A 21,805-nucleotide genomic window follows, 5' to 3' on the forward strand; every position below is an offset into this window, starting at 1 on the left:
TATCTTTTAGGCCAATGCTAAAGTGGTAGCCAAAATGTTCACATCACTGTTTTAAAAGGGATACAGGCTGCTGCTATAAGCCACATTCGGTTTTGATTTTATCTTGCTTAAGCCATTAAAAAGGATACAGGCCGCCATGAGACGAATTCAGTTTTGATTTTATCTTACTTTAGGAAAACACTAATTGCTGTTTCAGTCGGGGTAAGAGGGAGTTATGCTCTGAGAGAGAGTCATTAAACATGTCGAGCTTCACTGCTGATACTTTGCTTCAAATTTCTTTAAGAACTCAATTTGACCATTTTTGTGACTTTTTATGTCTTTATTGCTTTGGTGAGTTTATCCAGTTTTGATGGAAGCTTCGACCCAGTTCTGTGTGTCATGCTTATTTTGAGGCCTTGAGCTCGTTTACCTGCCAGTTTAGAAGAGGCACCTGTCGTTGAAAACAAAATGTGGCAGGATTTGCGTTCTGTACCTGGATTTGACACCATTGTTAAAAGGAGGATTTGCATTCTGCCTGTCGATATTGAAATTCATCCTTCAATCCATTCTTACCACCGCTTATCCTGAACAGGGTTGCAGGTGGTTGCTGGAACCTGCCCCAGCTGAGATGGCAGGCGCAGGGCACAAATAGAGACAAACAAGTCACAGCCACATTCACACCATCTCTGAGTGGAAATCGATCCCAGGCTACCCATACACAAGACAGGCGAATCTACCACTACACCATTAGCGATCATATTGAAATTATACTGTTGTAAAAAAAAATCCATTCATCATTGTTGTTTACGAACTACATATAACATACCATATATTCTGCACTATAAGGCACATCTGAGAGACAAGATTGCGCCTTGTGTATAGAAAATGTTTTACAATATGTCATTCATTGAAGGTGCCCCTTATAATGCAGTGCACCTTATGCATGGAAAAGGGGTTTAAATGTTATTCGTTGAAGGTGCGCCTTACATTCCACAACATACGGTACTTTAAAATGATCAGTCTTCCCAAACACAAAAAAATACACAGGAGTTTGCTTTTTCGCTATATTTCTGTATTCATGACTTTACTCAAGAAACATCCATGAGATTTTCACCAAAGCTTTCAAGCCTTAAACGTAAACCTGGACTAATAATGTATGGCACAATATGTCGATCATGGTTTGCTATCCTGTATGTAACTCGCCCTTCATGGAGATTGCACAGGGAGTCCAGAATGTGAAATATGTTTGGGTTCATGGCATATTACGATCCACGATCATTTGAAGGCATTTTCTCCATCCCCACATTCCAAACACATGCATGGCAGGCTGATTGAACATTCTAAATTATCCCTCGGTTTGAGTGTGAGAATGAATGAACAAACGAACGAACGAACGAACGAGTGAATGGAACCGCGTAAGGGTATTGATTTGTGGTCAATTATGGTTGTAATTATTTTTGGACCCTGAAATATTCAGTGTAAATGGATCTTAAATTTTATTATTGGCCAATCATTTATCTGATGTCTGTTTCTCATGTCACTATAGCGAGTGTCAGCTCCAACAATATGTAAACAATGCTTCTTGTTTGTATTGTATTGTATTTTAAATGCTGAATTTAGATGATTTCACTCGAGGTCAAAATCAATAAAAGAGTAACGTTGATTCAGGACTTGTCACATTTCAGTTTGCGACCAATGGGTGGCACTGTACGGCCCCAGTCCAGCTGCACAGGTGTTGGTCGGTTTAATCAGTCAATTAAAAGGACTCCCGGCACGACCATTCAGTGTCATTGTTTGTTTCACCTAGTGAGGTTTTTTCATCTTATCATGTTTTACTCACGGTTTTGTTTTCTTATTTCGACCTTTCTGTTCTGATGACTTTGTTGTTTTAGATTTTATTCCTGCTGACTTTATTTAATACAATTTGTCATATACACTCTGTTCCTCCCTCCTGCCGGCATTTTTGGGGTCCACCAGCACCATTACCTTACAATTCGTGACAGAATGACCCGACCCAACACTACACCCTGCAGGCAAGTCCTTCCCATCAGGCTGTCGCTTTCTCGTTCCTGTCCTTTGGCGAGGAAAGGACTGTTGTCTCCTTCTTGTTCCTCTTCCTTGACGAAGCAAGGGTTGCTCTCGCCTTCTAGTCTTGTGGGTTGGCACAGCAAGGGTTCCCCCCCCCCCCCTGATGTTCCTGTTCCCTGGCGAGGCAAGGGTTGCCGTCGTCTTGATGTTCCTGTTCCCTGGTGACGTTCGGGTAGCTGTCGCCTCATGGTCCCTGTTCCCTGGCGAGGCGGGCCTTTTGGATGACTGTTGGGACTTCTGGAATCAGTTCCGTGAGGGAGGGGTACTTTCAAGTTTTTGTTTGCGACAAACGGGTGACACTGGGGAGCCCCGCCGGAAGCTGCACGTGTTGGTCGTTTTAATCAGTGGCAGTTAAAAGGACTCCCGGCACGACCATTCAGTGTCAGGTCATTGTTTGTTTCACCCTGTCATGTTTGTTTTGTTTTATCAAGTTTTAGTCATGGTTTTGTTTGCTACTTTGGACCAAGCATGTGACCAATTAACGAAATGGAGGGTAGATTGGACATGCAGTAAATTGTGGGATTTTCATACCAGCGGAGGGAGCTCTTCGATATTTTGTTTTGTTTTGCTTTGTTTTCCATCCAGATGCAGACTTGACACTGCCCTATCCTGTTTTTCCTCATTCCTTTCACAATTAAAACAAGTGACAAGGGCAGCTTCTCCATGCATTCATAACCTCACTGTCACTTAGCGTCTTTTTGCCAAAATACGATACACTCTGCCCCAGGGAGCATTATAGCATATTTATCTGAAGCTGAGGTGACTATTTTTACAACTGAAGCCTTTCTTCGGATTTCCAGCCACCATGCAATGCCATCTGTTGAGTGAAGTTACAGATGGAAAAATTAGGCCTTTATATTTAAATAAGTTAAACATATGTTGTAATTATATGACAAGAACTTTTGGTATTGGATTGGATTTACGTTTGTCTCGCAGTAGAGAAATTTACATTTGACAACACAAAGTTATGAAAGGAATGAAAGAAGTAGAAAAACAAAATACACGAGCTGCTGGAAAGGCAGCCACTCTCGCGGCGCTATCTTGAACTCAAAAGAAAAACAAAAAAAACTAAATAACAAAAAATATGACAACACAGAGACTAAGAGTCAAGCACTTTCGTCATGTAACCCTTTGTTACATGACGCGTATTTTATGATGACGCATATCATAATAGAACTTGTGTGACGATGACAATAATGAGATGTGAAATAAGCACATCGTTGTCAGTGAAATGATGAACTCTCACATTTTTTCAGCTTGAGAGACTGAGTGTGAGTTGTGACCGCAAGCATCTTTTGAATGAATTTGCATCCTGTTACCGCTTTGAGGAGAAATCAATTGAAGAGCCTGAGTGACTGTGTCAAATTTTGACTACATAGCGAATTATGATATGGCTTTCATAATAGACTTTTCCCTAAAATGTAAGATACATGCATATCCTTGCTGCTGTAATGTTGAGAAGGCACCTTTGAATCGCAACACATTTTGCACCCCAGGTTTTGTGGAATGTTACATATTTGGTTTGCAGATGTTTGTTCATCCATTAGTTGCGGGTGCATTTTTTAAATGGTGTCTTTGGCTTGAGGGGCAAGGTCATCCACTGCGTAGCACGCAGTTGTTCGTTGGAATCCAGCCCCACCCGTCCTGTGTAACGTTTACATGTTCTTCCGTGCCTGTGTGGGTTTTCTCTGGATAATAACAATAATAATAATAACAATAATAATAATAATAATAATAATAATAATAATAATAAATTTCCTTGATAAGCGCCTTTCAGAACTCTCAAGGACACTACAGTAAAAAAATAACAGCACAGGATATTTTTCGAGGGGTGAGCAGCAGCAGCCACACGCGCCAGCCGCAAGTAACATGAAGTGAAAAAAACAAAACAAACTAAATAACAAATAAAATGACAACACAAAGACACATAGAGTCATACTCTGGTTTCCTCCTACATTAAAAAAAAAAATCACCCATGATAGATTATTGTAACCCTCAAAATGGACCTTGCGCAGCATTGTGCGTGAATTTATTATTATTATCATTATCTCATCTCTCATCTCATTTTCCGTACCGCTTATTCCTCATTAGGGTCGCGGTATCATTATTATTATTATTATTATTATTATTATTATTATTATTATTATTATTATTATTATTATTATTATTATTATTATTATTATTATTATTTTCTGTCCATGCCCACTGGTTGGGTAGTGACGTAATCAGAGTGTACTCCACCTGCTGTCGAAGAGAGCTAGAATAGGATCCAAAATACTTGCTACTGCATCAGATAATGGATGGGTGGTGTTTTAGTGTTCTTCCTTTTGTTACATCCGAAATTATTTTGACCCTGCTTTATCATTAATCCACCAATTACACTCTTACCAAGCCAGGAAAAATACAGAGGGCTGTGTCAGGAAGGGCATCCGACGTAAAAGCTTGGCCAAAACAAACATGCGGATCATACCTCTGAAGATGGAGGTCACTGATTCGCTGTGGCGACCCCTTGAAGGGAAAAGCCGAAAGGAAAAGAAGACACTCTTACTAAAATGTGCCTACTGGAACTAATTAAGACAACACTATAACTAAAGATGAAATAATTATTAAAACATGCAAACCTGCAATAAAATAAATTGCATAACTAACTAATTAAAAAAAGTAGTGAAAACTTTCTTGAATTGAGAGGAAAAATAGCCTAGGAACTTCTGAATGATTCCAAAATAAACTACTCGCCACATTTTAGTAGTTGCCAGAACAGACCGCCAGGATCCGAATGTCGGTACAGCTCCACGCCCCGTTTTCCAGTGAGCCAGTGGAGTTCCCCCCCCCCCCCCCCCCCCCCCCCCCCCGGTCCTCCTCCTCCGCCGCCACCTCCTTCTCGTCGCCGCTTGCTCTCGTCCCAACAGAGAGCAACGAGTTGGCTGCGGCCGAGATTTCGCCCTCTCCAGGGTCTCAGTTCCCCATTTACTAGCCCTTTCTTGTTTTGTGCTTACGGCCGACACTGGAGTGGAGAGAGAGGTCGATGGTTACACAGTGTTGGACACCACTTGCCCGATCTGTTTCTTTTTTGCTCTGCGCCTTGGTAGTCATGGATTGATGATTGTTTTTTTTTTCGACTTCAACCGCGATCAAGTTGCGAAAAGAGTGTGCAAAACCTGCGACGCTCTCTTTCCCAGCTCCATGTTTTCCCAGGACTCTTCTAAGTACCTGGCTGACCGTACGGTTTCGCGGTTTGCCGCTTTGAACTTTTTTTAGATTATTATTGGCGATTTTTTTCAGGATTCTTTTTTTCGAAAGGGATTTCGTTCAAAAGCTTGGATTCCTGAAAGCCTGCCAGCATTTATTTGTGAAAAGTGATGGCCGAGTGGGGAGCCCCGTTGCTCCTCTCTCTCCTCTCCTGCCTCACCTTTCTGTGCACGGGGAGCACAGCGGCCAAGCATGTCGACAAAGGTACACACCTCGCTCGTTTTGTCTTTCTCAAAATGTCGCTGCGTTTGCCCATTCCGAAATGTGGGAACTTAAATTGCAACACCCCGCGGAGAGAACGGACAACGCTCAATATTGTCCAAGAAAAGCTCGTATGGCCGCTGGTTGTGTTGCGTTCATGTCTTGCAGCCTTTCACCATATTAGCAAGTTTTAAAGTAGGCTTGTTTCAACCGGCACAATTCTACATTTGGATGCAATGTCTTCCAAATCCTCCACTTAATGTTTTTTTTATTTGTTTTGAATGTGGGACGTGAGCCAAACACGTGTTTTGCGTTCGCCAACGTGTTGCCCTGAATGGAAATGGTCACTTTCAATAGAGGAAAGCGGGGCCATCAGTCCAGTAGACATCTCATTACCTGGGTGTCAATACATGTTTAGCTGATGGATAAACACATTCGCAATTCATTAGCTTTTCACCATCAGTCCAACTGGCGGTGTTCTGTTGTGGGAAATGTCACCACCCAGCACTTCATTGTCAGACATTAGAATGCTATTGATTGCAACCTGAGCTCAAGTCACATTTGGCAATCAGTTGCCATTTGGGGAAAAAAATGATAGAAAAAGCCTGGTTAGAGTCTGTGACTCGTGTTGAATGATGTGTTGCAGCCGTTTGATCATGTGTTTGGAAAAAGTCTACAGGGCTTCGTCAAGGTTGTGTGTGAGAAAGGTTGTTCATGCTTTCGGAATGGCTTGGTTTTGCTTCCTAAAGAAGGAATGCTTGGGATTGACGGACCTCTGCTTGCACATGGAGCCAGATGAAAGACCCTGTCCTCCATGAAGAGCTCTGCATTGGTGAAAAAGGAAAGAGAGAGAGAGACAGAGAGAAACAAACAGAGGGACAGAGAGAAAAAGAGAGAGACTCTCCTCAACCCTCCTTGGTGTAGTAGTAGGAGACCCATACAAAAGAGGGAGATGGGGGTAGGGTGAAACAGGCTGACTTTGGAACGTAATAAAACCAAGAGATTAGGGGGACCAGGGACTTCCTTTGGGAGGTTTGATTGATTCCAGAGAATTGAAGAGGGACCCACACGCAGTGAAGGAATCTCACATTACTAATTATGGGGTAATTATACCCACCTCCCTCGAAAAAATCAGTGTATTCACAACATGTTCACTCAAAGTTCTTACATAGTCACCTGATAATATCAAAGTTGGCAGAGCTGCCATCAAATTTGTCCCCTTCGGTCACGTATAGACTCAACATATTGCCTCACTTTTAATTAATGTTCTGCTTAATCTGTTGAAATGTGGCAGCTACTCTTCCAACTCCCCCTTTTTCAGTTCCCTCCAAGTTGTGGTAACCCCCCCCCCCCCCTAAAAGTTTGGCTTTTTCAACAAGTTGCTGCTGGCAGTGTAAAATCCATTTAGGCCCTATCTTATCTCTGTAATCCTGTTGGGACTGACTTGTGTGCTGATCATCTCCCAGCGGACAATGCAAATAACTGGCTGAAATGCGTAAACATTTTGCCACCCTTTTTGATTTTTTTTACAGCACAAGGTCTTATTAACCCAGAACACTTTAGATGGAACATGACCCGCAGACTTGTCAAACAACTGTTGTTTTGAGTTGCACACTGATGGTCTTCTGCAGCCTTTTCCCAAAACTTCTTTTCCAGTTTTCCTGTTTTGGTTTTCAAAGTTAAGCGCTTTCAGATTTTTGTAGTGATTTTTGTTTGTTTGTGAATTGCTGTGTATAGACTGTCAAGGAAATTAAATATTTATGAATGAATGTCTCTTGTGTTCTTCAACCTCATGTAGCGGTACTAAGGCAATAAGTGATGTATTTTAGTACACACTGGTCTTTTCTGGACTTTACTGCTGCGAATACAAAATATAAGGCTCATGTGCGCCATAGGCTAATTTCGGGCTGTGCAGTATAAATTATATATTAAACCTCAGGTATGGATTTTCTCAAAGGTAGAGATTCGGACCCCACCGACCAATCACTATAATGCATCAAAATTCATCTTCGTGTCATCAAATGGTGAATATAGTTTTGCTTTTCTAATGTTGCTGTGCCAATGACCATTTTGTGTTTGGGAGCCTTTTACTGAGCATCTTCATCTTTATTAAGTTCATAGAGTTGCTTGTTCTGTAGCCACACGGGGACATAATCCAGTGTCTTCTTATGCCAGTCCCAAGCCCGGATAAATACAGAGGGTTGTGTCAGGAAGGGCATCTGACGTAAAAGCTTGGCCCAAACAAACATGCGAATCAAACCTCTGAAGATGGAGGACACTGTTTCACTGTGGCGACCAACCCGTTGAAGGGAAAAGATTAAAGGAAAAGAAGATATGTCTCTGTCCTCAGTGTGACATAAATGACCCAAAAAATGGCAGATTCAAAGAGAAAGTAGAAAAGGACCCCTGTGAAATAAAATATGTGCTCAATTTTGAATCTTTATTCAGCCTGCCATGCATGTTTTTCGAATGTCGGAAGAAACCAGAGTACAGTGAGACCTCAATTTACGAACTTAATTGGTTCCCAGACAGAGTGTGTAAGGTGAAAAGTGTGTATCTCGAAAAAATGGGAAAAAATGGGAATAATCCGTTCCCGGGTTTCCATAAAATATACTTTTCAACTAAATAAGCCTTAAAACTACACACAACCTACGTTATCCTATGCATAATAAATGTGCTATGGTATTGTAATTAAAGAAATACACTGCATTGTATCATAAAGTCACTTTATTTACATTTGTGATGGTCATTGATGACTTGATGGAATGGCGTTGGAGGTCGAAGGTCAAAGGGACTTGCTGTTTGGAAAGAGAGGCACATTACATGGGGACTGTGATTAAAGAAATAAACTGTGCTGTAAAATAAAGCTGTATTTACCTTTATGATGGTCATTGATGGCTTATGGAAGGAGAGTCACAGAAGGACTGTTGGTAACTTAACCTCTGGTATGAGGTTAAGACTCCTCATCCTTTTTGCTGATTAAAAACCTCTTAATTGACACCTGTTGCTTTCTGACTTGTAAGGTGTTACGAGGCTGAGGCATCACATTATCGTTCATCTTGTTGATGATTGTCATAGCCAGTCTTTTCTGGATGGAACTCTTCGGTAAAAGCCTGCGCATCATTCCACTTTGCCAACATTGCCTTCTCCTCCTCGCCCTCATCCGTTACGGGCTTTAAAATCCTGAATAAGCGCCGAACTTCCAGGTTGGCGCATGGCGATATCGGTGTGAATTAGCCGTGCTGTCTTGCATAAAATAGCTTTACTCACGCTTTCGCCGGATAGCTGCTTTTCGTGAATCCAAATAAACAGAAGTTTTTCAACTTCTTCGTTTGCCCGATACCGTCGCTTTAAGAGCATGGAAACACCTTTTGCAACAGACACACATTTGATAGCTTCTTTGATGCGAAGGATGGTAGCGATGGTGGACTTAGCATAGCCGCGCTCTGTCGCTAAATCACACAAACGCACACGTCGTTCGTGTTTTTCAATTATCTCCTTCTCAGCGACGGTGATTTTATTGTGTTTCTTCTTGGGCTGAACACGAGCCTGTGGTGGGTTTTTTCGGTGCCATAATCGTAAAAGTATAAGCAAAAAGCTGCAAGGAGGACGTGTGCATTCAATGAGAGGGGGTGTGCAAAGTAGCGTCGGCTGGAGCGCTGTTTGGTTGCCGAAGATCACTCCGCCAGAGCCGAAGGTCGTGTGCTTTCGTGTTCTTCCTCAGAAGATTATGTATTTATGTATACACACTTCCACCGAAGTGCGTAAGATGAAAATAGTTCTTATTATGAGGCTTAATATTCATAAATTTGACGTTCGTATGATGAAAAGTTCGTATTATAAGGCGTTCGTAAGTTGAGGTCTCACTGTACCTGGAGAAAACGCAGGCCTGGGGGAGAACATGCAAACTTCACACAGAGAGGCCAGAGATGGAATTAAACCCCATACTTCTGCTCTGTGAGGTTGATGTGCTAACCACTAGATTACCGAGCCTGGCATCCGATCCATCCATCCCCAGGTACAAAAATCTTTAAAATCTCTGAGTGGCCAGAGATGGAATTAAACCCCATACTTCTGCTCTGTGAGGTTGACGTGCTAACCACTAGATCACCGAGCCTGGAATCCGACCCGATCCATCCATCCCCAGGCACAAAAATCTTTAAAATTCTTTAAAATCTCTGAGTGTATAATATAAGGCGCACCCGACTATAAGCCACAACTTCAATAAATGAACAAAGTTTTCCAAATATAATACCGTATTTTCACGACCATAATGCGCATATAAACGTCTCAGATTTTTTTGAAAATGTGCGGTGCGCCCTGTAGTGCGGACGTATTAGAGGCCACCATGAGGCGGACGTGGTAGAGAGAACATGACGGGGGATGTGTGGGCGTGTTTCGTGTATACAAGAACAGGTATGTGCTTTATGCAGAACATTGCTGTTTTAACAACTCAGAAAATGGCAAAGAGACATGGTTATGAAGCTCAGTTTAAATTGAAGGGTTTCCAAGGAGGTCCGTGTTGGTGCTGGCGTTTTATGAAACTGCCATTTTTCCATCCTGGCCAGGACTACCGCAGCGCATCAACGGCCGGCGAATTATTCTGAAAAGCTGACGAAAAGGCTTCGTTTCCTGTTGTGGTTGCCTGCCATGCTAACGGAGAGAAACTTCCGCCGATGGTGATTTTTAAAAGAAAGACTTTGCCTAAAGAGACATTTCCAGCAGGCGTCATTATTAAGGCAAACGAAAAGGGCTGGATGTTACTGGATTATGGAGGCTTGGGGTAACGTGTCTGCTGGCACGGTAGTTCGAGTTTTCGGAAAATCCGGCATAATTTCCGAGGAGCCGCACAGCACAGAAAGTGACTGACCGTGAGGAAAGCGAACCTGCCACGTTGGTTTAGTGCAGCTGTTCGATTCTGAGACAGAGGATGAGGACTTTGATGGGTTTGATTACTGACTGTTACCGGTAATGTGCTCTTTTTTTACCATGCCGACGCCGATTGAGTGATGATTACAAAATGTTCTTACTTTGTAATTAATAAATAAAGCACTACCAAACCCAATTTTGCTCCCGATCTGTTTTTATAAATACGCACACGTGTATGCTTGTGTGTTGTTGTGAGGCGGACGTACGTATGGCAGTAGAGGATATGTATCGGTATATAAAACTTGCGTCCTTTAATCCGGTGCGCCCAATGTGTATGTTAAATACAGAAATGGCACACATAAATGAGACTCCGCCTTTTCACACGGTGAGGCCAGGGTAATGCATGACTTCTTCTCCAGGTGGAAATGGACTCGGTGGCTGCTGACAGAAATTGTGAGAACTGTTGTGGCACAATATTACTTCACATGCGTATAAAGCGCACCTGCGTATAACGCGCTGGTTCATCTTTTGAAGAAAATCAAGGCTTTTAGGTGCGCCTCATACACCAAAAAATACGGTACAATAATGCAGACCAAAAACTTTACACAATTTTAGAGACAAATCACAATCTAATAGACTGAGCAAAGATCCTGTGGGACTTCCAGATACAGACTGACCTACCACAACAGGATATCATGGTCATAGATAAAGTGCAGAGGAAGCCGTTGTAGTGGATGTCTCTGTCCTAAATGATGGAAACATCAGAAAGAAGGAACACGAGAAACTAGAGAAATACCAAGGACTCAGAGGGGAGCTGGAGAGAGCCTGGAAGGTGAATGTGACAGTCGTGCTCTGGTGGTCGGAGCACTCGGGGCAGTGACACCCAAACGAGACGAGAGGTTGCAACAGCCACCCAAGGGGTGAATTGAGGATTTTGTGTGTGTTCCCGTGTGTGTGTGCGTGCGTGTGTGTGCGCGTGTGTGTGTGTGTGTGTGTGTGTGTGTGTGTGTGTGTGTGTGTGTAAAAAGTAGTTTTCCGAACTACTGTTTCAGAATGCTCTTGCCTCCCAAACTGTGTAAAAAAGGGAATTGGTCGGTACATATTTGGCACTTTTTTGTGGGGGGGTGTCATAACGTGAGAAGTGTTGATCTCACATCAGGCTGTACTTTCGCATCGTTCTCTAATGTGAAACCAAGTTCTGTAAGAAATGGAACACTCCTTTGTTATCCTGAATGGGCACAACCTGAAAATAAATAATGGTGCCTGAAAATACAGTCACCATTAATCTCATTAAAACATAAAAATTATAAATTAAGGTCGCGTTATACTCAGTTTTTTTCTCTGTCTGAAATCTCACATGATATTGCTTGGTGACTACTGACCAAATGTGTGACAGCTCATTAGGTTACAGCCACATGGCTCCATCTGCAACAGATCCCAGTCTCACTCTTGATTGTTTTGCAGCAACGACAGTGACTAGCAACGGCATATTTTTGTCACGGTTTGCAAGGTGGTGATAGCAGTTGTGGATCCCAAAAAGCAGGCAGGAGGGAGCAGCAGGTTGTATTTGAGAAATTGTATTAAAATAAAGTCAACAGGAACAAAATCTAAAACGTTAAAATCATTTGAACAGAAAAATACAAAGTATCAAAAGAAAAACTAAGAGTAAAAGTCTGCCAAGATGAAACAGACACATGCACAGCATACAATGCATACACAATGCACAATGCATACAATTGCATACACAATGGATACAAAGCATACAACAATGACCCGACAGCGAATGGCCGTGGCGGGAGTCCTTTTGAGTGTCACTGATTGGGAACAACCAGCACCTGCGAGGCAGCAGGCAGGGCTGACAGCGCTACCCGTTGGTCGCCAATCCGAACGTGGCAGTCCGCCACTGATCGGGAAGACCAGCACCTGTGCAGGTGCAGACGGGGCCGACAGCGCCACCCGTTGGTCGCCAACCAGATCATGACAATTTTAAACAACCTGGTTTTAAATACTGTTTTGTAGATTTTAATACAATATTTGAGAAATATGGTTTGAGAGTTTCGTAAAACATTGAGTGTATTGGGTAAAATGGCAAAAACATGTCCAAGCAAAACATCATGCAGTGGACCGTGCTTTGTACAATATTGAATATTGTATATTGAATACAGTACTGATGTGTTTATTAATGAGCTTCGAGTGTGCATAAAGTCCTAATAATCTCTGTCAAGAGATTTGGATAACTGTGTAGTTTGCCAAATGTTTTTGAACTAGCGACTCTGCGAATGAATCCCCTTCCTTCACTGGACATTTTTGGGCCATCATAGTAGAGAGTGAACACTGTGCGGTGCTGCTCAATTCTTTTGATGCAAGAGGCGGAGTACTGATGTCCCCGCTTTCACAATGAAAACTAAATTGTGAGAAGGCTTTGGCGGGGCAGTCAAAATGACATAAAATATTGAAATCATTTGCGTAAACTCATCGTTTACAGCGGGCAATTGTTAAGGGATGACTGATCAATATGTGCTGAGTACACGGCGTCACATCTGCTGGCACGTCTGGGGTTAGATGGGGCTGTGTGGTATTACCCAAATGAAACTTTCAGTTGCCTATTGTGCCAGAGTCAAAAGACCTTCGGCTTTTAATTCATCCAACAATGATCTTCCGTTGACTAATTTGCTCATTATTAAATCTGGTTAGAAATGTTGCATTGCAGGGTGTGTTCATATTGTATATCACTTTCAGCCAAGGCCTGAATTATTTGCACAGTGGAAATAATGGACCTTTCAACATTTCCCATGCTCCAATTTTTCTGCATAGCAGAAATGATGTGTAGCTGATGTTTAGTTTTGAAAGCTCAAGTACCCATTTGACTTACAAAACCAATTATCATGGAGTTTGAAGGTTGTGTTACTCACACATAAAAATGTTCAACCTGCATTAAAATAAATAACAAAAATAAGGAGAGTATTTCATGTTTAAACTGATAAACTGTTGTTTTTTTAATGAAATGATTAATTGGTAAAAAGTTGGAACAGGTGGCAAAAAATGAGTGAGAAAGTTGAGGAATCTTCATCAACCACCTGGTTCCAACATCGCACAGGTGAGCAGGCTAATTGGAAAAAGGTGCCTGACAGGATTGCATATATAAGGAGCTTCCCTGGTTTCTTAAATCATTCACAAGCAAAGATAAGGCGAGGTACACCTCTTTGCGAACAACTGCAATACAAAAATAGAACACTTTCAGGACAATGATTCTCATACTACAATTTTAAGGGAGTTTAGGGATTTTTATAATCTACAGCCCATAATATCAAAAGTTTCAGAGGATATGGAGAAATCACTGCATATAAGCTCCGAGGCTAATGACCAACATCGAATGTCTGACATTCCATTCCTCAGACAGCAGTAAATACAGTGTGGGGTAAGTATAATTTAAAGCTCTACGACGCAAATCACATGACAGCATCTGTGATGGCATTGAGCTATGTTAATGCACCGGTAATGCCAATGACATGAGTAATTTAGGCATTTGGGATTGGACATACCGGTTTTGGAGAGACATAGGCTGCCATCCAAACAACGTCTTTTTCATGAAACTAGACAGGGATCCCAGACGTTCGCTATTTAGCGGAAGTCCACAATTTTTTTTTCGCCTATGTGATATTTTCTATTTTCATATAAAAGTTATTTTATTTCCGCATACAACAGCCAAAACACTTGTTTTGAAGGGTGATAGGATGATTAGAATGCGTAGTGCTTGAGTCGGCATGATTTCATGTGTTTTGGTCGATGTCGGTTGCTTCTGTTGACAATCGGAATCGCTCGGGAGTAAAATACCGCGCGATGAAACGAGAAAATAAGTATGCTCACTTACCGCACTTTTCGCCAGTAAACTTGCGCTAAACATCGTCACATTTTTCACTTTGTTAAGATGTCGTGGAAGAGAGATATCCTAGCTACTAGCTAATAGCTAGCATTCTATCTATTTGAGTTACTTCCGGGTTGAGTGAACGCTGGCTCGTGTGGGTGCCGCTGCTCACCCACAGAAAAATCTATCCTGTGACTGTAGAGTGACCTTGAGGGTTATGAAAGGCGCTTATAAATGAAATGTATTATTATTACACAAGAATAATAGTGGAGCTGTGATGTCATTTCCACTATGTTAATTTCCATTGGCAGGGATCTGGTGACGTCATTTTCCGCTATTTTAATTTCCCTTGGCAGCGATCCCTGACTATGAAGTATTGTGTAGACAGTGCTCTGTTTTATTATATTTCTTTTACTCGCTCAAATGGCCACTGGTCCACTTAACTGTTTTGGTGACCAATGCATTACTGAGCATTACGTTTTCAATATGAACTGTCTAAACATGAAATCAGACAGCACAAAAGAGAAGTGTGTGATTTAAAAAAAAATCTAAAATTATTGTTGTGTTATAAGCTTGCCTTTGGATCTCAACAGCTGCTAGAATCAATATTGAATAGCTGGTTCTCTATATGATTTTTTAAAAAAATGTATAACCATTGTATTTAATATCCTACATTTCCTACTATTCCATTGGCCTGTTATCATTCCATCGTGTACCTCACCTGCAATCCCTATTTACTCTTAGATAACAAGGAGGTGAGCAAGGTGCTTGTAAAAAGCTGAACTTTTGGAGGTTTCAAAGTTTCTGACTTTTTCCATACTTTATTGGTACCCGAGCATTGCTCCATATTTCACATTCTTGTAATGTATGAGTACTTGGAGATCTCAGTCTTAGTTTTTCCTGTTTCTAAAATGCATTCCTTTTTAATTGGCTGTGTGTGCCGCACTGCTGTTGTGCTTACCAAGCTTTCATGTTTTGCTGTGATTGAGTAATGGTGAGGTTTAATGACTTCTGGGAGACAAGAGCCTTCCTTGGAGCTGACACGTGGCAGTAGAAAAAACACACACACACACTTAATGAGAACCCATTTTATTTTGACATTCTTAAGTGTTTGTTTATTTGTTTTCTTACTGAGCAGAAATAGGCAATGTAGCTGATTGCACAAGGCTAATTGTGTCTTGAAGAAAATCTGGGAAAATAGCACAATTAGCTTCCATTGAGCAGTGACGCCAGCAGTTCATCTCAAATAGATTGCATCCACATCACAACCATTTATGTCTCAGTAGGTTGGAAACCCAAATCATCATTTCATTGTGAGCTAAAACTGCCAATAAGGTACAGGTAAGTTAATGTACCGTAATAGTGAGGTGAGTCTTCATCCTGACAGCCACGGAGGTCACACATTATGGCAGTTTAACCGATTATGAACCTTTATTTGATTGCACGTTACCTGGAGTGCCAGCACCCTGCAGCTCTCCGGCATTAATTTATTCTCTGCTCTCTTTTTGGAGGACGTCCAGGTTGTGATGAATTCAACTGAAAGTCTTCTCAAGGCGCAATTTTGTGATTATACTGCAGCTACTAGTAACTAGCTTTCGCTTCTAAGAGCAATTCAAGAATCAAACGGCATTCCCGATGGAGGGATTTTGTGAACTAATTGATGCCGTACCCATCAAAAGTGCAACACGAATTTCAAATGCTCAGTCATTTGTCAGCACATCTGCACAGTGGTGGAGTGTTTCGACGGGAGACGGCATTCACACTCATTCAGTCCAGTTATCAACTATTTTACACAAAGAACTTTTCAGGCTTCAGTCAGTCAAAGCAGCTCTTCATGTGATGGAAGGGTGTGGAGGCTCTCAGTCACAGAGAGTCGATTGTAGGTGCCGCTTAATCCAGCTGGCTGCCATCGCCTTGTGCCCGGCCTGTGGCTCTTGGCAACTCGAGACATGAATGGATTTTTACACTAACCAATGTTCCACATCTCGGCTTGAACAGAAGTTCTCCCATTGGCTTGAACACAAATATATATATATATATATATATATATATACAGTAAAGTCTCGTTATATCGATATCGGTTATATCGATAGTACCGCTTATTACGATACTATTTTCATTTCCCTTGCACATTTCTAGTCTTTTTATGTATAATTAGTACCGTTTAGTACGATACCCGGTTGTTACGATAATCCGGTTATTACGGTGCTCCTTTTCATCCCCCGCCGGCCATTTTTGTTGTTTATATCGATATATCGGTCACGCCATTGGTCGACTTGGTCACCTGTCTTGGTTACGTGAGCAGCTCTCCCGAGCAGACGCCATTTTCAGATGGCAGCTCGTGTGTATCAGACGGCTGCTCGTGTGTCTTCAACAATGGACTGTTTTGGATGCCATCAGAGCAATTTCCAAAGCGTGGAGCACGGTGTCCAAAAACACCATCAAGAACTGCTTCCGTCACTGCAAATTTGAAAATCCAGGGTGCAGTGAGGAAACATCTGCAGCTAACGAAGAGGATGACGACAACATTCCTCTTGCAGTGTTGGCTGAAAAGCTAAAAGTCGCCGACATTGCATCGTATGTCGCAGTCGACAAAGACATTGCGACATTCCCAAGCTCATCAGATGCGGATATCGCAGCGGAGGTCAAAGCCAAGTATGCCACAGGAGATTACCGTGATGATGATGATGCTGATGACGATGAAGAAGAAGCGACTGAATGCACACCTTTTGCAACTTCGACAAAAGCGTTGCAAGGGGTTGCGGACACGCGATCTTTCTTTGAATCCGTAGAAAATGCATCCGTTTTTTTAGAAACGTTAAACAAGATGGAAGTGTTCATATTAAAATATAAAAATGGGAAGCAGAAGAAGATTGATGACTTTTTTAAATAGCTTACATACATACTAATTGCAGTGTTATGTACATGTACTGTTACATGAATGCAAGCGTTTTTTGCAACAATGTTTGTTGTTTTGTCTGCTGAAGCGTCATGATTTTGAAAATGAGTGTACATTAAAGGGCAACCAACATCACCTTTTGTGTTTCTTGAGTCAGTCAAAAAGCTGTTGTAACGTCACATCTGCGCGCCGGCATTCTATTCAGGCACTCTCGAACGTCACATAAGTTATGTAAACGTTGCAGTTTTGGTTTTTCATCCATGTACAGTATTTAATTGTGTTGCATCCAGATATCTTTATTGTTTGCAACAATCACTGTTTTTCATATGATTGTACATGCTGGCGTTCGTGGCTTCGTGTGAATAGAACTTGACGATTTAGCATTGGTTGGTTGCATTTTTGAAAGGAAATAGTCATTAAAAAGTGTAAAGACGTTTTTATTTTATGCACAACTTTATTTTTCACTTCACTACTGTACAAAAAACATGTTAGATACGCAATCCATGAACCCAATGATGAAATTACATGCCATAACAAAGATGCCGCATTTACGCACCCCCCCGACAGGATCGGATATATCGATAGTCCCGGTTATATCGATATTTTTTCGGATTCCCTTGCGTATCGATATAACGAGACTTTACTGTATATATATATATATATATATATATATATATTTACAGCTTTTACTTCTTTCACTTTGATCTACAGCACATGTATCCAAAGACTTTTGTGCTGTTTTTGCAGGTCGATGAAAAAAAATTACGGTTGACACATAATTATTGTTGAATTTGATTGTTAATTTATGTAATTATTGTAAATATTGAGACCAAAAAACAGACTAAAACATGAGGAATTTTTCTGGCATGCAGTTTGGGGTTGGCTTAAGATTTTTAATTTCTAGAATTGATCGATTGTAGTAAAGCAGTTATTATTGTTGTTGTTATTATTAATATTGTTATTAGTATTATTTGTATTAGTATTAGTATTGTTGTTGTTGTTGTTATTATTATTGTTATTGTTATTGTTATTATTATTCCCTCAAGAGCAGAGTTGCCCATTACCTCATCGCGGACTAGTCCCAAATCTATTGCGAAGGATGTACAGTAGATGAGAAAAAAAGAAACAACCATTTGTGTGTCTTCGTGCATGTTCGTAATATATATTTTTATGTCAATGCACACCGCATCATAATCACCCTAACAGTCTCATTTTAACAAAAAGTATTGATATAAAATAAAGCGCGTCATCATTATCCTGCGGTGGCGTGTGATTCACGTCACTGGAAGTTGTTCACGCTCGGCAGTCTGAAATTTCATCTTGTGATGAGCGCTATTACAAAACATCTTTTATGTTACTGTTATTTTCATTCAGATTTTTTAAAATATATTTTAAATAATGGGAATCTGGAGAGCGAAAAGAAGCATTTTAAAATGACACACGTGAACCGTGATACTGATCAGGCTGCCAACGCACGTTGCAAGGATGTGCATCAAGGTGTTGCTCATCATGGCATGCATGTGTTCAGTGCTTGCATATGCTAACATGTGTGGCAACGGGTTGATTGCGGGACGTTGGCTGATTGATAAGCAGATCTTGGGTCAAAAACGTTTGAGCACCCCTGCTCAAGAGCATTTTAGATAGCTATGTCTTGAACTATGAACTATGAACTTCAACAGTCTGGATATTTACTATTGACAAACAGCTGTTTTGAATTTCTGATGTATTCATCACCTTTCCTAAATGTCCCAGACTTTGTGATTGCTCCTTCTGCTTCTATAGTAGTATTCACCCTTCTTTCTGCAGCTAGATCGGTGCTGAAACCATTCTCAGTAGTACCAGATTGAGGCCCATGCAGGGGCCAGATCTGGCCCGCCACATCATTTTATGTGGACCATGACAACAAAGCAAATGTCAGCTTTGATGATTGATGCTTGCTAAAATCTGAAGAAAAAAAATCAAATTCTCACATATAATAAATAACATTACAAGCATTTTCTTGTGAGGGTGTCCTCATTTCAGTCACTTTGACACATTTGAATCAATTGTTTTTGAGTTATGGTTATGGTTTGAGAGTTTTAATAGCCCTATGAGGGAAATGGTGACTCCAACGTGGCCCGCGACAAAAAATGAGTTTGACGCCCCAGATATAGTTTTCTTTGTGCTTGTCGAGAGCACCCCCTTTAGCTCTCGGTCCAGTGACTTTCCTGAGCAAGTCTCATCTCAACTCTGAGCTCTTGGAAAGCTGACAGAGGTCGAGAGCCAGCTCAAAATATGAAATTAGCAGTCTGCGTCATTTTCTCATACTGCCACATTGTCATGAAAGCGCTCCTCTCTTTTGTGGCTTTCTTTCCAATTGAGCAAATGAGTCACCCAGCAGCACCGCGTAACACGATGGCATTTCTTTTGTGCTCAAATGTTAAGGTGAGGTGAAACATTGACAGGCCACAGAATTATAATTGCCCCTTGAAATCTAAAATCATTACAACCTTTATGAGTACTTTTTACTTGTAAGGGAAATATCAAGCCATAATGGACATATGTGGGCTTCTATAAGGATTATAGAATCACAAAACAGTAGCTTGTGGATTTGTCATTTTGTGTTTGACATATAGAATTGTGTTCACAAACCGATTTTATTGGTTTCAAAGGTGATTTTTTTTGTTTTACTTTGCCAATGCTGGTAATGGCCATACAAGATTTCGCTTCCTTTCCTCACCCAAAGCGGCTGGCTTTTTTCTTAATGTGGGTTAGAAACCTTGACCTTTGGAAAAATATTTGTGGGATATATTGTTTAATAGTTTGAAACAGGTTTGACATTTGGAGCAAAGATGTAGAATCAGAAACAAATTTGACTCGGGGAGGAACCTTGACGTTATGACATATATAAGATATTGGTCCCAGCCTTTTTTTTTAGTTCTGTAAATATTCTTGGAGTTCGGTTTCCCTAGCCAATAAGGAAAACAATCCATCCATTTTGTATTATAATATTGACATGTTTTCAGTTATTTAAAAAATATACAATTCTCTCATTTAAGCGAAAATGTCTGTTTGTATGAAGGGGTTTAAGACAATGGCAAATCAGTGTATTTTCAGCTCAATGTTGAACGGAGTCAAGAAATACACATGGTTCATGAAGCAAATTTGAAGCTTCAGTTTTCCATCACCACAACCCGCTATGACTGAAGTGATAAAACACACCCGTATCAATGGAGGAATATATTCAGTCGTGCTGCTCGATATCATCAACAAATGTCGACAGACACAAAGTAGCCCATATAATTTGGCACAAATAGAGATATATATCTGAATAGGGGGCATAAAAATTGTCATACGGAAATTGATTTATAAAATAAAATCAAGACATCGACACTGCAATTTACGTTACAATTTTCCAGACATTTCAGATTTAAAAAAATCACATTTGTATATTCAATAAACAATATGACTTAACTTTTTCAATGGATTATCCTCAAAATTGTTTTATACACGTGTTGAATTTCTTGCTCAAGGTTGGATACGCTCCATTGTAACGCGGCCCCAGCAAGACCTCTGTGAGGTTGTTGCTAAAAATGCCACTGCTAGCTCACTTGTCCAACGTCTGGCCTTGACCTGCCAACTTTGTGGGTACATGTGACATAAGCATCCCTACCAACCTTTTTGGGACGGTCCCTACTATAGAAATACAGAAAAAACTTTGATCAGAGTTATGTAATTATTCTTTTTTAATGAGATCAAATTGAAAACTGCTCTGCTTGTATAGTTTGAGGACAGTTAGCCTGAAAGTGCTTACAAATAATTATTAATAATTATGGGTTTGTTGTTGTCAGGTTATTGTTTCGCAAAGCAGTAGTCTACATTGTAGATTTGGTTGTGGATTTGTTTGTTGAGTGTATTTTATGTAAAATGACTGCTACATGCTGTTTATGATTCATTTCCTTATCCCCTGGTGGCAGCTGTGTGGCATAGAATTGCTCAGTGAAAGCATTTGTCTGTACAATCACAATTTTCTGACAATCTTAAAATGTGCAACATGGTGCAGATGACGAGAGGGGAAAAAATAGCAAGATAGGTGATATGACATTACTCATTTTTCTATCTCTAGAGTTCAAGTAAATCAGTATTGGGATAAATGTTTTCGGTGATCCGGGACCGGTATCATCCTGAACAATTACTATACAACTGGGCTTCAGGGTTGTTTTAGACAGAAATTTGCAAAGCAACCTCTCGGGTGAAACAATCGCTTGAGGTGTCTAAATGCAGACATGACCTTCCTGTGACTGATAAGGAGGAGGTAGAGCAGGACGAGCTTGGTGAAATGGATAAGGAGGTGGGGACAGAGCTGTGGTTGCTGGAGGTAAAGATTTTCACCTGGCTTGCTGTGTTTTGATAGGCATTGATGGAAGGCAGCTGCATCGGTTGTCTCTCATTCATGTTCCACTGGCACTCAAGTCTTGATTCTGTGTGCCTTTGTTGCCTCTGCTTGCTCCCAACCCGTGATAGGTCACTCATGAACAGCCCCAACATGGCTGTAAAATGGATGGCTGCCAACTGGGAGCACCTGCGGAGCAATAGCAGGCGAGTGGCATTCCATCACAGGACCTTGAGACACAGATGTCATATGATACTCCGGGGAGGTGTTTAGAGTGGGGGAT

General features: G+C 41.0%; 1 protein-coding gene and 1 long non-coding RNA gene across 15 annotated transcripts in view; one reads left to right on the forward strand and one right to left on the reverse strand.

The window, feature by feature from the left end:
* Positions 1–4,960: 4,960 nt before the first annotated feature.
* The window catches only part of neo1a (neogenin 1a), a 175,679-nt gene continuing 158,834 nt past the window's right edge, over positions 4,961–21,805 (forward strand). For all 14 annotated transcript variants that reach the window (XM_088992117.1, XM_088992123.1, XM_088992120.1 and 11 more), the window contains exon 1: positions 4,961–5,520. In XM_088992117.1, the coding sequence (XP_088848243.1) occupies positions 5,427–5,520 (94 nt within the window). In that variant the 5' untranslated portion in view covers positions 4,961–5,426. The remainder of the gene's footprint in view (positions 5,521–21,805) is intronic.
* The window catches only part of LOC148900423 (uncharacterized), a 46,096-nt gene continuing 42,194 nt past the window's right edge, over positions 17,904–21,805 (reverse strand). Inside the window, exon 3 of the long non-coding RNA XR_016114451.1 lies at positions 17,904–21,711. This is a non-coding gene — a long non-coding RNA (uncharacterized LOC148900423). The remainder of the gene's footprint in view (positions 21,712–21,805) is intronic.

This window comes from Hippocampus bargibanti, linkage group LG03, assembly GCF_051943395.1.
Source record: "Hippocampus bargibanti isolate YZ-2025 linkage group LG03, ASM5194339v1, whole genome shotgun sequence".
Classification (NCBI taxonomy): Eukaryota; Metazoa; Chordata; class Actinopteri; order Syngnathiformes; family Syngnathidae; genus Hippocampus; species Hippocampus bargibanti.